The sequence below is a fragment of the Rhipicephalus sanguineus genome, unplaced genomic scaffold (genome assembly GCF_013339695.2).
Source record: "Rhipicephalus sanguineus isolate Rsan-2018 unplaced genomic scaffold, BIME_Rsan_1.4 Seq533, whole genome shotgun sequence".
NCBI lineage: Eukaryota > Metazoa > Arthropoda > Arachnida > Ixodida > Ixodidae > Rhipicephalus > Rhipicephalus sanguineus.
This window is the reverse complement of record NW_023615453.1, coordinates 37,392-52,209: the sequence shown is the minus strand read 5'-3', so window position 1 is coordinate 52,209 and position 14,818 is coordinate 37,392. Positions and strand designations below refer to the sequence as shown.

At 42.8% G+C, this 14,818-nt stretch overlaps 1 protein-coding gene across 1 annotated transcript; it reads right to left on the bottom strand.

Annotated features, from left to right (window-relative positions):
• Positions 1 to 1,254: 1,254 nt before the first annotated feature.
• On the bottom strand, positions 1,255 to 14,326 carry LOC119377657 (mevalonate kinase-like). The gene is made up of 7 exons (XM_049411621.1): positions 14,259 to 14,326; positions 7,923 to 8,155; positions 6,837 to 6,885; positions 5,370 to 5,460; positions 4,808 to 4,921; positions 3,804 to 3,975; positions 1,255 to 2,076 (listed from the first exon to the last, which is right to left on the bottom strand). Exons 1-7 carry the CDS (start codon positions 14,324 to 14,326, stop codon positions 1,970 to 1,972), a joined length of 834 nt encoding a protein of 277 aa, XP_049267578.1. The 3' UTR covers positions 1,255 to 1,969.
• Positions 14,327 to 14,818: the final 492 nt, after the last annotated feature.

Below are 14,818 nucleotides of genomic sequence, written 5' to 3'. Positions count from 1 at the left end.
CTTATCTTATCACTCTCTTATCTTATAGATTACAGTGTTCTCGAACAACATAAAATGCATCAAGGAAATGTCCTTGCTCAAGATTGCGTAAGAGAAGGCTACCATGCGTTCAACTCGAGGGACTTGAATTTCACTGGAATATTACTAAATCACCGTTACTAAGCCACCGCTATTACTAAGCCACAGTTACTAAAAGACTGTCATTCGTTCACTCTCAGTGAAACTCAGCCTGGAGAGAGAGGCAACAACAGCGGTGGCCCAGTGGTTATGGTGCTCAGCTGCTGACCCGAATAATGAGGGTTCAATCCCGGCCACAGTGGTCGCGTTTTGATGGAGGCAAAATGCTTGAGGCCCATTTACCGTGGAATGTCGGTGCACTTTAAAGAACCCTATAGGTGGCTGACATTATCCGGAGCCCTCCACTATGGCGTCTCTCATAGATTGAGCGGCCTTGGGATGGTAAACCCCACAAACAAGCCAACCACCAACGTAGAGACTTGAGGAAGGGGTTCAATGAGGTTTGTGGAATTCAGTGGCTTTCAATTTCACTGGTCACTGAAGTTGAGTGTGCGGGTCTTATAAGGTGCACTTGTGGTATGTCACCCAAGTGCCACAATGTCTAACATTCTCCTCCTGTCACGTGCACAAGGTCTTGGGTTCGATTACTGGGAGCATACAAAGCATTTTGAAAAAAAAAAGAAAGCGGCAGAATGCAAAAATTCTTCCACTCTGAACTTTTCTTGAATGTTAAAAAGCATCGCGTGGTCGAAGTTATTCCGCAGCCATTCCACTGGGATTTCTCACAACCCTTGTGTCGTCACGTGAATCAGTGCTCTGGTCGGTGTTGACGCTAACCATCAAAAGTGCACAACAAAAGACGAGTGCTCGGATGAAGTGAACTTTATTTATTTAGTGTGTAAATGCTTTAAATAAATGCACAGTATAAGGGTTAGGTTACAAGGTGTTGGTACTGTAGTCTGCACAAGCAAAATGCGTACGTCATACGTCCATCCATCCATGCATATGTCACATGAACTAGCATAGGCATGGTGGCCAAGTTCAAAGGCGCATTTGAAAGATACGTGGAACTTCCTTTGTCTCAAACTGGTGTCGCCAATGACATCCGTCAAAATTGTCCACCTTAAAATGTGCATGGATCAGTGCATAGCTGCTTTTGTCAAACTACTTTTTCCTGCAATGTGTTAGCACTGCAATGTCACATCTGCAGAAGTACAGTGCGAGTATAGCTTTTTTTTGTGTTCAGTTAAGCATGGTTGGTATCATGTGCGCTGTGATTCAGACAGTAAAATCAAAATGACTGTGTAGGCTGAGAGATGAGTATTTCGAACTGCCCGCAGTTCCGTCAACAAAATTACGTTTTACGCATTAGTTGGCTTAGCACTAAGACAGGTGTCCATCTGCTGCGCTCACCGTGACTTTTTCTTTGTCGTGAAGCGGCAGCGAAGCCACATCATGCGTGGCTAGTTAGATTAGTGTTTTGGACATGGGGATTAACATGGAAGCATGAACAAGCTCATCATGAATCATGTCAGTGCTGAAGGGACAGATGTGGGGGCAACAAAAAAGGCTATGCCTTGTCTTTTTTTTTTTTTTTTTTGTGCCTTCTATACATCCACGTCCTCAGGGCTGTCCTGTTTCAAGATGGATATGGAAGCCACTGCGCTATGATATTTTTGGTCCCATACGCAAGGTTCCCTCATGTAATGGCTCCCAGGATTATGCAGGTCCTTCCGAGGAAAACCTAAGCTACACAGAGAGCATACATACAGTATGCCGTACCAATGTATGCGCAGCGCCGTGCATTGTACTGTGTACACAAGCATTCGGGACAGGAGTGTAGACATGTGTTGCGTTACTAAATAAAGCTTTGAAAGCACATTGGCCTTTGATCGATGCTGCACTGTAAAGTGTGCTCTGGCCTGAAATTAGCTCCTTTTGGCTCACGAGGTCAGTCTAGCGTGACACCGGGGCAACCCAAGTCCACCTCCCAGTAGAGGAAGCCTTCCTCTTCAAGCTGCTTGCACACTGTGAGCATTTCAGCTTCACCACTCGAACCTGCGCAGAATTTCATTTGCAAAAGACACTAGCGTTAAATCTTAACAGATAGTTAAGAAGGCATAATAAATCTTTTTGTTGCCAGTAAAGATGGGCACTTCACCGTAAGTCAAAATTGCACTTGGTGTACTCATTTCTGGTTTAACAAAATAGCAATGCCCTGGCTGCTTTTGATGTAAGTTATAGCTCAATAGACATCCCTAGCTCAAATGGATGTTGTCGGGAGCACGTTTGTTGTGACACAAAGAATCCTCGGCAATGTGATTGTTGCAGAAGAATTGATGCCTGGGCAAGTATTGGTGACAACGGCGATCCTTGGGGACTTCCCAGAGATGGATGCGCCGTGAGTTGTCCAGCGTGTGATGTGAACGTTCCCTTTACCGAAACCGAGGTCGCGGATGTCCTCAACCACATGCCACCCCGTTCTTCACCGGGGCCAGATTCCATCACGCCGTTAGTTGGAATTGGTTATGCATGTTCGAAACGGGCGGCGCAAAAACAAGGGACAAAGGCGCTCTGTGGTGTGTAGTCTTTCCTTTGTCCCTTGTTTTTGCGCCACCCGTTTCGAATGTGCATGTGATTATATACTTGTAGCCGTGCAGCGGCCCCCTCCAAAACTGCTCCTGAAGCCGCCATTGGCAATGATTTAGCTGGCAGTGATTTGGAAGGCATCGTTATGAAGAAACTGCATTGCTTGGCCAATGTTGAAGTAAGGAAAGTACGAATGGAAGTTGACTCTAGGGCAGTTTGCCTTTTGTGAGATTGGAGCCCATATGTTTCACATTACGTTTGCAGTGCTCTGCAATTGAGCTACAATGACAGATGCCCCAAAGACAGCTTGGCTTCTTAGATGACACAAACATGATGATGCATGTGCTTTTAACAGCAAAGCTGTTTAAACTAGCCGTAATTTGTGTTTGTGGCCTGTCATAAAACTACCGTCATCATGAACAGGTATGTGCCACAGAATTTGGGCAGATCCCACTACTCGCCACTACGGTGTGGCCTGTAATAACCCGGAGAACAAGTACAGAGAGAAAGACAGAAAGAGAGAAACAAACAGACCGAAAGAAAGATATAAAGAAAGAGAAAAATTTTGCTGAAAAAAATCCTTCACAAGGCGGGATTCGAGCCTGCATACGCTCAATCCAAAGGCGAGTGTCCTAACCACTCGGCTATCCAGGCACACTAGCAGATCATAGCATAGCCTTGTATAGTGTAGCAAAAGGGTGGGAAAGGGAAGCGAGCGTGAGGAGGAGGAAATGTCACTACTCACCACAGGTTCACTAAGAAAGGGAAAGCTATAGAAAGAAAGAGAGAGAGAAATAATGGGAATAAAGACATAAAAAGATAGAAAGACTTCGCACGACTAGTGCAAAGCTGCCATACTAGGGAACGGGAAAGGCAACGGCGGCTGCGAGAAGAGCCCGAAGCGATGGAAGCCCTACATTGACGACGACGTGCCCATAGATCTATGACAGGTGCAAACACTCGGTTCTGGAGTTTGGACATCCATGTCACGACTAACCTGGCTAAAGCCTAGCGACAACCTAGTAGCAACCAGATTAGACTACAGAATCGTCTAGTTTTGCTGTTTCAAGCCTTGCACGACTTAGTGCAAGCTTCACCAACTTGTTACACTGGCTGCATGAAATTGTCCTAAAAAAAAAAAAAACAATTCTATGGCCATCAAGACTGTTGGTCTTTGGTGGCAAACTTCTACGCACCCACATTGTTTTGACAGCCAACACGACACAGGAGCAAGGCGCAGCCACCGCCGCCCGCCCCCGTCAGCTTTGCAGCAAGACCATGCAGGGTGGCAATCTCGGCGATCCTGTTCAGTCGTGGGTGACCAACTCCAAGGCAGTTCAGCAGGGACTGGTTCATCTCCACCAGTTCCTGCGTAGCACGCACACTCATGCACTTTCAAATACAAAGCACGCGGGGATGCTTGACTCACCCACATCCGTGACGATGTTTTTCCTACATGTTTCACATGTCTCCCGGAATCTAGCTTCCCATAATGGTACAGTCGTGAGCAATATGAAAGGGAACACCAAGTTTGTGCTTAGCAACAACTGCTCGTGATGTGCAGGTTGACTTGCCTTTCTACTTGAACATTTGATGTTATGGAGATTTTTGTTCTTGGAAACTTCTTTTAGCCACTGCGGCCTTTTGAAGGCAATTGCAGTGTTCCCTTTCATATTGTTCAAGAGTGTACATCCCTAACTAGACTAGGTCTGCATAGTCGCACAGTAAGGTGGGAATGGTGCAAGAATGCTTCTGTGTTGGTGCCACCAGACAGCATTGTTATTCAAGTGCGAAAGTAACCTGCTTCTTCCTTTTTTGGCTCGGGGTCAACATCGCACTTGGTCCATTAAGTTGTCATACTCGATGCTCATAGGTCTTCTCACTTTGCCTGAATAAGCGTAATATGACAGCATTATAAGATCCTATCATTGAATTTAATTCGCCAATTTGCGGCACAGAGGGAGGAAAAAGTTAGGAGGGAGCATTGCGCAATGTGATACAAAAAAATAAAAGTAGTAGGTCAGGCATGCACACACCAAACTTAGCTTGCCCCGATTTTCCAGATAGGGGAAGGGCTCCTGGAATCTTTTATTACACTACCTTGGTAACAGTCATGCTTTTGTTCTTTTTTGCCTAAAATCAGGGTATCTAAAGATCAACTATAATTAGCAGTAATTGAAATGTTTTGGTAAGAGCTTACCAAGGATTTGGAGAACATGTTCTCTGCCACCTCGGGTGCCATCTTCAGGAGCTTCCAAAAGGTTTCGGATATTGCTTCAATGGATTCCAGGACCGGCTTTATAACATCTGGAAACTGAACAGGAAGGCATTCAGTTCAATTAACCTGATCAGAACTTTGTTGGATTTGACTGCGACGAAAAGAATGCCGACTGTTTTGATAATGTCACTGGTTGTGGGACTACCTCATATTTCGTTGAATAATATGATTAAATTAAGATTAATCACGCTTGTTCACAAAAGCTGGTTTCACAAAAAAGGCAGATCCATGCGGGTGGAAATGTTATATACCTCGTAAACATCTGTAAAGACACAGATGTGCAATATACGAGCAAACGCATGGCGTTTAATTCGACTAGCAATCCTTCGATGAACTACGCTTATCATTGGATAGCGTCATATACCATAAAAATAACATCAAACAAGCTGCCACAAATATATCGTAAAAGTGATCACACAAGACGATTTGTTTTTGAGAGTAGGCATCCGACAAGAGTGGGTGATGCATGTTGACAACACGCTACCTGATCGTGCCTCTTCTTGACACCTGCCACCAGAGCCTTGGTGTTCCTGGGAACTCGGGTGTTGACCAGCAACACCTTGTAGCTGGGAATGCTGAAGGAAAAGAACAAAGAGAGTATCCTGGTGTTGTGATGAGAAAAGTGATGTGCTGAGCAGTTAGCGCTGTCTCAATATCAGAAGTAACTAAGTTACCGAGAGAGTGTATCTACAGACTCTCTTGGTGATTAAAATGTTATTACTTGGTCCTAATGCTTTTTCTTTTCATCTGAGCTACACGTAACTTTCATTCTGTCCATTTTTTCTGAGCGGCGACTCATTGAAATAGCCTTTTATTTTGTTATTGCAACATTGCCATTCTCACCTGCTTTAATTTAATTCTGTACACATTAATTTCAGTGCTTGTGCTTTAGTGATTATGCAGCGAATATACACACACATGCATGCAATTTTTTTTTGTTCCCCGTATGTGCAGCCAGCAACAAAAGTTTACGAGACGTGGGACCTGTGGCAAATGTGAATTTGCACTCTGTTAATGCACTGCGTTTTTAATATAATGAATCCATCATTGAAGAGTCTAGGTTGTAAAATTAAACAAAATTAATAGTATTTAATTAACAGTACTACACGATTCATTGTTGATTTGATGCACTTTGGCCCTGTTGGTGGGCACAACTTCCTCTTTTTCGATCAAGATGAGGCGGTGAGAAGTTTCACTAAACTGGCCCAAACATTAGAGAAAACTCTATAATGTTTTTACATCATACACGTGGCAATATGGAGAATGGTGTGGGCGTAATACAAGAGTAACATATTCACACTTTTGTCACAAGAGTTACACACCTTCTTTACATATTAGATTTCTGACATGACCTCCCAGCCACTTTCGCTCATGCAGGTGAGTGCCCATTCATCCTTTTTGAGCCATACAACAAAAGCACTTTGCAAAAGCCATCTTCTTACGAAAGCAATACGAAGTTTAAGAAATTTAACGCCGTTACCTACTGCTTCCTTATTGGTGGAGAGCAAACAGTATGAACTAATTCCACTGTTTGACAACATCCTATCTATAGCATGAATTTACAAAGTAAACACAGGTAATACAGAAACAAAGCTTTGCAGTAGAAGAAAATTTGTCCCGATTCAGGTATCGAACCTAGGACCAATGCAGATCATTGTAACATCTCGCCTAAGCAGAGTTTACTCGATCACCGAGTGAGGTTTAGTGTTTCGACAACTCGGACCACAGGGGCACTAAATGCAGCAATCAGATCTGTGGAAGCCCTCGAGGTTGGGGGAATGTTCAGAGTTCAGACGGTAGAGTGAATGCCTCAGATAGGGGTTGGTCTCGGGTTTAATCTCAAGACTGGGACAAATTTTTCTTTAACTGTGGTGCTTTCTTTGTGAGAAACACTAACTTTATGCAAATCTTCCATGACAGACCATACTCGCCTCTCACGAATTTAACTCACCTCTCAAGAGATTCACTTATTTTCCCGCCCTTAAATAGAACAGCACCTCCTGAAAAAGAAAAAGTTATTTCCATATACTTTCAGGAAAAGCCATTACATGCTAAAACTATACAGCTGTTCAAAACTAATCTTTGCCGTTTTGTTTCAAATCTTCCAGGTTAGGTATACCAGACACTACATATGACCTTTTTTTCAATTTTTATAGATGCGGCCGCAACCAGTCTTTCATCTCTTGAGGTAAGGCACAAAAAATCAAAAGTATATAAATAAAAGTACAGTGAAATCAAATTATCACAAACTCACTCACAAGAGCATTTGTTGACTTGAATAGAGTAACCACAAAATTCAGCAGCATGGAAGGCAAATAAAGAATTATCGAAGCTTTGATTAATGTCCATGTGAAATAAATTAGAGTGCAAAGAATGACCTAACAACTGATGTTTGTTGTCTGCACACACACAGAAACAAACTTCACCACAGGCTATAAATAAACAAGCTAACTGATGTCAGTTGATAATGAGTGCTCATGCTGTTCCCTGTATTGACTACATTTTTTTACACTCATTTATTTTATATAGCGAACCAGTCATCATAACTGCCCGTTTCACTAGTACTGTAGGACGGTTCAAATGGCAGGCTCAGTCTGAAACCATTGTTCTATTAAAATGGGCCACTGTGGTCCTGATAAGGATATGCTCTTTAATTAAGACACTAAATTCAAATTGTCTACCTTAAATGTAATCCTTTTCCTAATTATTCTTGCCTGTCCTCACCTTTCCTAAAATTATTTGCAATATCTGCAGCACCATAAAGGTGTTGAAGATATTGTACTATAGGGACAAAACAAGATATCCAAACTGAAAAGGGAGAAAGAGCAGCATGAGTGATGACAATAAAAAAAACAACTACAAACATGTCAATGCGGTTGGCATACACATTATATAGATCCATCAAGAAACTGTGACATAGCATCTGAGACATACGTGTAATAACCCCCAATTTATATGCTTCCTAAAGGGTACACATAAATTTATTCCTGTCAGTATTGCACGATGGTGAGCATATACTAAGTTGATTGATGAGTACCGTAGGTGCAGATGGTGTTGTCGATGCCCGAGGGTTGACCATGCAGAATGCATTCTGCCTGAAAGGCCCATGAGCAGATGAGCTCGCGGTCCTTGCTGGACAGGGCGCGCTGCACGGCTCCGTATTTCGCCAGCAGCGCCGTCGCCAGGGCCGTGCTGTAGGACGCCGACGATCCGAGACCCGCTCCCAGTGGCAGCCTCGAATTGATGGTGAACTTGACCGGGCCAAAGTGCCTGCGTCATTCGAGCAATTATTCGGCTCAATTTAGGTCGCTGATGATATTTTAAGGTTATACAAGATATGCAAAATATACGTGAGGTTATACAAGGTATACATGATTATATAGATGAAAAAATCCGTAAACAGGGGGTGAGTGCTCGAGCCGACGTTTCGACAAGTGGACTTGTCTTCTTCAAGGCTGGAACTATATATAGGTTGTACAAGATATACACCATACCAAAAACAGTGTTTTAGTATAGATAACTTAAATCTTGTACAAGCACTCAAAATAAGAACCTATATGTCACCCCACAACTCCTCTCTTTTATCCATCAAGTTTTGTAGGTGTATCATGCACAATTTGGCGTTTTCACATTTTTTGTTATTTTTTTGCTGCCGAGTGGGTACATGACAACTGTGCAACAATGCATCAAAAGAAGCTTGTGTACTCATGAAGTCAAGATGGTATTTTGTTCTTTTATAGATATTTATGATTTCCTTAACAAATTGGGCCAAGTGAATACCATGTGGTGGCACCCATTAATTCTTCCTGTAATTACTTCGTTTGGTAACTTGGCCATAGAGCAGCAAGGCCATCTCAACGAATGAGACAGTTTCCACGTGTTCCACAGACCATGATGCAGTAACTAGACGTGGAGGCATTCCTCGTTTCATCTTTTACTAGCAGCTGCGCAGCTGCCTCCCTCCCTCGCTGCAGTCATAAATTTATAGCGTTAGCACATGTGACAGCTGCCTTTCAGTAAAGCAAAGTTGTATTGCAGAGGTTTTGCAAAAGGTTTATACTGTTAACAACAGCAACTGCATAGTCAAGCAGCAACAAAAGTTTGTATTGTGCTTTTCAGCAGTGCAAAATTCCAGAGTGTTTCAGCTAACTCATGCTAGGCTTTAAAACTTAACCAACTTTGCATGCTCACCGTCCTACTGAGCAACTTGGCGTATCTTTTACAATGAGATAAATATTAACCAACTTTTAATAGTTTCAGCAAGATAGAAGTTTTCAATGAAGAAGTTGTATGGTGTGATAAACATCCAAATATACGTAGCTCTTGCCGTGATGATAGCAGCTGTGATTTAAATTTTTTTAGGATGCAGAGAAAGTGTGTGAGATTTGGGAAGATATCATGTGACTAGGCAGTTACATGCAAACAACATTATGTAGTGTGGCATCTAATCTGCTATGAATGAATGATTTTTGCTACACACAAACCGAATGCACGTGTAGGCCTTGCACAACAGAAAAATACCAGATACAACGATCCAGACTTCTAGTTACAAAAGATTGTATTTGTTGAAGCAATGAAGCAAAATAGCCGCGAGATACACGACAAATAATTCAGGGCAATTTTTGAAGCTCTGTCAGGATTTTGGTGTTATAGCATAAAGGACGAGAAGGTTCTGGCAATGAACGGCAACATGTATAAAAAAATTATGAGCGCGACCACTGGATATCAATTTTCATGTTTGGGCAATTCGTACTTTAATTCAGACTGAACTTTGCGTCGAAAATTCTCCATCACAGATTGATCAAATATTGTTTACGGCACTGATGCTGATACATGCATGTACCTATAGTCATGAGGTACTTCACAAAACTGTGCACGCTTTCTTTGCATCCCAGGAAAATTAAAAACCGCAGCTCCTATCGCAACATAAAAGTTGGTTTGGCTAGTTTTCAAGAGTCTACAACTTCTCCGTTGCGAATTTTGCATTTAAGCGAATAATTTAAAGTTTTGTTAATTAATCACTGTTAATTGCTTACCTTAGCTCTTGGTAAAATAATACGCCAAGTTGCTGAAGGGGACTGTCAACAATAATAGTAGGTTTAATCCATTCTTGCAATACATGTGCTGATTTTTTTTTTAAGTCTTAGCACGAGTTTAAATGAAAAACCCTGCATACAAAAAGCATGTTGGGATCAAACCCTATTACATACTGGAGCAGTTAGCGCAAAAAACAGACACAAGCGGGAAACCAGAGACACGAGACGAGCGTTATCTCGTTAGCGCTCGTCTCGTGTCTGTTTCTCGCTTGCGTCTGTTTTTGTGCTAACTGCTCCAGTGTGCAATCATACAAACTGTTTGCACCTCACAATCATGCACCTGTTTAGACACATGCGCTTGTTCTTGCACATTTTCTTGTCTTTTACCAATGCCATCATTGTTGATGAACCTCAGTGAGAGAGATATTTTTAATAGCCAAGTGACAGCTCAGTGACAATAAGCAGGAAGAATGTTAAAGGATCCCAGGAGCTCATTTTTCTTTCGTTGTAGTTGTCGTTGTTGCTCTGTTTTTGTTGTTCTCATAATACAGAGATGAGAGAGAGCATAAAGCCAGGAAGAGCATAGGGAGATAATTATACTGATTAAATGAAATGTAGAAATAATAAGAAAAAAAGGGGGGAAGTGAAAGTGAACGATATGGCAAGTCGCTGTAAGTAGGAGCTTGAACGCGGATTATTTTTATTATGCCTATTGCAGCAATTTACTGATTAGGCTATCATGGCAGCTGTGTGCCCATTGTAAGACGACCCATAAACTTTCTTGGACACTTGCGCATATGTACAAGATTAGCCTTGGCAGTGACACCAGGGACAAGGCCAGCACAGCTCTAGACGTAGTATATATGGGAATGCTGTCGTGCGCGTGATGCTATTTGGCAATACAGCAGCGACAGCAGCAGCAGTGGGAATGTTGAAAGAAGAGACACGGAAAGCAGCACGTAAAATGTGGTTGGGAGTTCAGTCGTGACAGAGAGTGAAAAAAAAGTGCGGTTACTTGTCCTTGATTTTTGTCAATTTTTTTTCCTCTTTTTACTGCTCATTTTTTTCAAATCTCCAAAAGTTATCTTTTCCGTTTCCCAGAAAAAAAACAACAGGCCCATCAGTTTGAGGGTGGCTGCGGACACACGCAGTTTTTTTTTTTCATTTATGTTACCATACTTCCTGGAAGTCTGAAAGTAGTGCCCCTACGTCTTCTCTCTCAGTCACGGCTTTTCCTTTCAGGCATTCACTTTTTCTTCCTTTGAACACGTTTGACTTGTCTCACCCTACTGTACGCTCCGCTTATTCTTTTGCTCACCATCTAGTGTTGTGTGTGTGAGGGGGGGGGGGTGGGGGGGAGAGAGAGCCGAGAACTATGCACACATGAGCACCCATAAGGAAAGCCTGCAACTGTAGCCACGACCAAGACAACTCCTTCGTCAAACGCTGGCCATAGCTACACCTTGTTCGACTATCTCGCACTTCAAGGCAAACGTTCCTGCCTTTTGTTTTGCTGAAGTTATACACTACATCCCTCGCTCCTCTGGTTGACTTCCCCAACGTTTCTCTTGTTGAATTTTCTTTTTCTCCTCTCAATACAGCAGCGTGCAGGCTACTTTAATTTCAGAGGCATACATGGACACAAACCACAACTTCGACTGCAATGCATTTGTACCCACCCATCGTTGGCCGTAGTGTGATGCCCGTGAACAAAAAGAGGAAGGCCAGCTTTGCCTGGTCTCCAGGCTTGGAGGATTTTGCGTCGGCTTCGAGGCACTGCAAATGTTGGCACAAGGGCTCCGAACGAGATGACAGTGGTTGTGCAGCCTGTAAAATAATCGGATATCTTTACCACGTGGCACAGTACGTACCGCTGTTGTACATGATTGTGAGATCGGCTTGTACTAAACAAGACTTACACCTTTTAGTCCCGCTAATTATAGATTTTTCAGTGTACTTTCCTCTCTTCCTAACTCTAGTCAATTGCCACACTCTTCTTCCTGGCCACGGGCACTTATAAGGTATCCTGCTGGGGGCGTGTCATTTACAGTGCTCACTGCATTTTCTTTCACCTCCCTCTTGCTTTCTTTATGGAGTGAATTACAGCTCTGTAAATAGTTTGTTCAACTAACTCAACTTGAACTATCCCAATCTGAAATAAGTACAAATCTCAATAGATTAGGGTTATCACATTTACTCGCCCTGTAACATTCTAACAGATGGGCCAGAATATAGATACACACACAGATCATTAATACACACACACGCTAGGCATGTTTTGGCTATTGTTGAAGTCGTAAAAAAATGTACTCTCTTGCTTAACTAATGGCTCATAGCGATTAGTGAAAAGAAATAATAAAAAAGAAAGATGACAGTCCACTTCAATAACGTAATGCAGGTGATAACTGCTAAAATATCAATTGATCTTGTGGTTTACTTTCTTCCACATCAATATTAAAATCTCACAAATGCAGTTATTACAATAAGCGCGAGGCCTGGCTCTTCGAATGCATCCTCCACAGCTGCCCTCACACTTGATTCAATTACCTCACAAGGAATGCTTTTAAAACTTTAGCACGGTGCATGTTTGGGCTAGTTGGACTCCATTTGAACATCTAAATAGCCGAACTTCAGGACGAAGACAGAGAATGCGACACACACAAGCGCTAACTTCCAACTGATTTTATTGAAGAAAACACATGAATATATAGGTAACCCCAGCCTGCGCAGCTTCACATCCACGTACCACATTCACTCCTAAGTGATAAGATTTATCTCGCTAAAGGCACACCACCAGTTACATAGAACAAAATAAATAATACATCACATACCACTATCTTGCAATACGCCCAAAAAACATAGTTCCTTGGACAGAGCAATGGAAGGCACCGCTATACAAGCCTAACATCCTTGGCCATCTCTGCTGCTTCTACTATCTCTCGCGTTTTACTACTACTAATCTACGTTTTACTACACTATCTCTCGTGCTTGTGTGTGTCACATTCTCCCTGTCTTTCGTCCCTGAAGTTCGCGCTATTTAGATGTTCAAATAAAACTTTAGTTGGCCATATATTTTCTTGTGAGGTACTGGCAACAGAACTTTATTACCAACTTGATGTGCGCTCTGCAGAGAGGGGGGTGTTATAATGCATGAACACCTCAGACGTAAGGTTGCGCTTACTAATAGCCAGATGCTGGCATGTGTGTCTTCTATGAAGCACAGCATTTCATTGTTTTTGCTGCAGCTCGGAGAAGCCCTTCTCAGTACTGAAAACAAAAGCTGAAAAAAACCGTCCATAGGTGACTTCCTGGCATCGTCGGTATCCAATGTGATCATGACAACAGAGCAGCACTGATACATATTTCATTGGCTAAGATTCTAGTGGAGCGTTCAGATGAAACGAGTACTTGTGTTTGCCTGTGCATGCACATATCAAGGCAGCATGACCCACATTCTGCTATGGCTGTGGCCAAAATATTGTGACAAGGTCCGTCACTGGTTACGGCTTTTCTTGTCACTAAAAAAAAATACTGGTTTTGTATAACCATGGTTTCTAAACGAAATTCCGAAATGCTGTGAACATTACTGAGCAAAAATAATTTTTTCAGTTACAAAGCTAGCCAAAGTATAATTGATTACACTCAATTCGTTAGATACTGTCTGACGGCAACATGGCAAGCCAACCAATATTTCAAAGTTTGTTCGAATTAACCGGAATTTCGAATTATCCGCGTTTTGATATCGCGCTTAGAGCGCTGAATATTCGTGTGCACTGTGGTTGACTATATACACAGCAGGTTGTCTATATATCGTAACATTAAACGCACCTCCGTCGGAACAGGAAAAGCTTCAAACTTGCTGACGGGCCAGGCTTCGACGAAGTCGCGAGTCCGGCGCCTCCAAGACAACGTACGACTCGTGGTCGCGCATGTAACGCGGGTCCGCAGTTGACGCTCGTCGCGACTGCGGCCTCGAGAAAAAAACAAAAGATATATGTACGACGCACGCAACAAAAATACACATATACGTTCAATAATATATGTGTGTATATCAGGGCCCACAAGATAAGCGTCTAAAGGTCGCGAGCAAGACACAAGGCGGAAGAAAGAGGCAGAAAACCCAGCTACGAAGACATGAATCGAACACGAGGAAAAAAGTGGCGTCGCGTTTTGTTTTCTTAAGCGGGACGGAAGCGCACGCACGAGCGAGCATCGGCTCCATGGTTAACTCGCCTCAGCGCAAGGAAAAAAAAAAAGGAGGCATCTCTAAAGCAACCTTCGTTGAAATGTCCGCGTAGACGATGGGAAAGACCACGATGCAGTGCTGCAGAACTCACCTTGCCGTAGACGACAGCGTGCTCGCCTGAATTATGGTTTTTCCCGGTGCCGACGCCGTGATGGTCATCGTAGCAGACGATGCCACGCGCTCGGGTCACGAAACAAAAGCGCGATCAAGCCCGCCTACGCACGATTTTTGACACGCGCGTTTGTTTTGGTTTTGCTTTGCCCCATTGTGCGCAGACGCTGAGTGTTTCTAGGCCTAATTTGGTGGCAAGTAACGTTACAATTTATAGTTGAATTACTAATTGCTGACTAAATATTTCTATTAAACAACAGTAATGCGTGCGTTTTATGATTCTGCGTAAACTTACGTGCAATGTTTTAAGGAAGACTTGCAAACTGACTCTCATACATCAAACTAAACAGCAAATTAATCGTAAAATGTCCAGTTTTATTTTATTTTTTTAAACGCGACCTTCAGTTAATTAGTAGCAGTACAAATTAAAAAAGTTCTAAAAGGCGTTACTACGGCTGTACTTAAACGGCTTTAAGCAACGCGCTTCTCCTCACTCTCTACGCTCATTTTCCTCGCTCACTTCGTCGGCGGGCGGCAGCG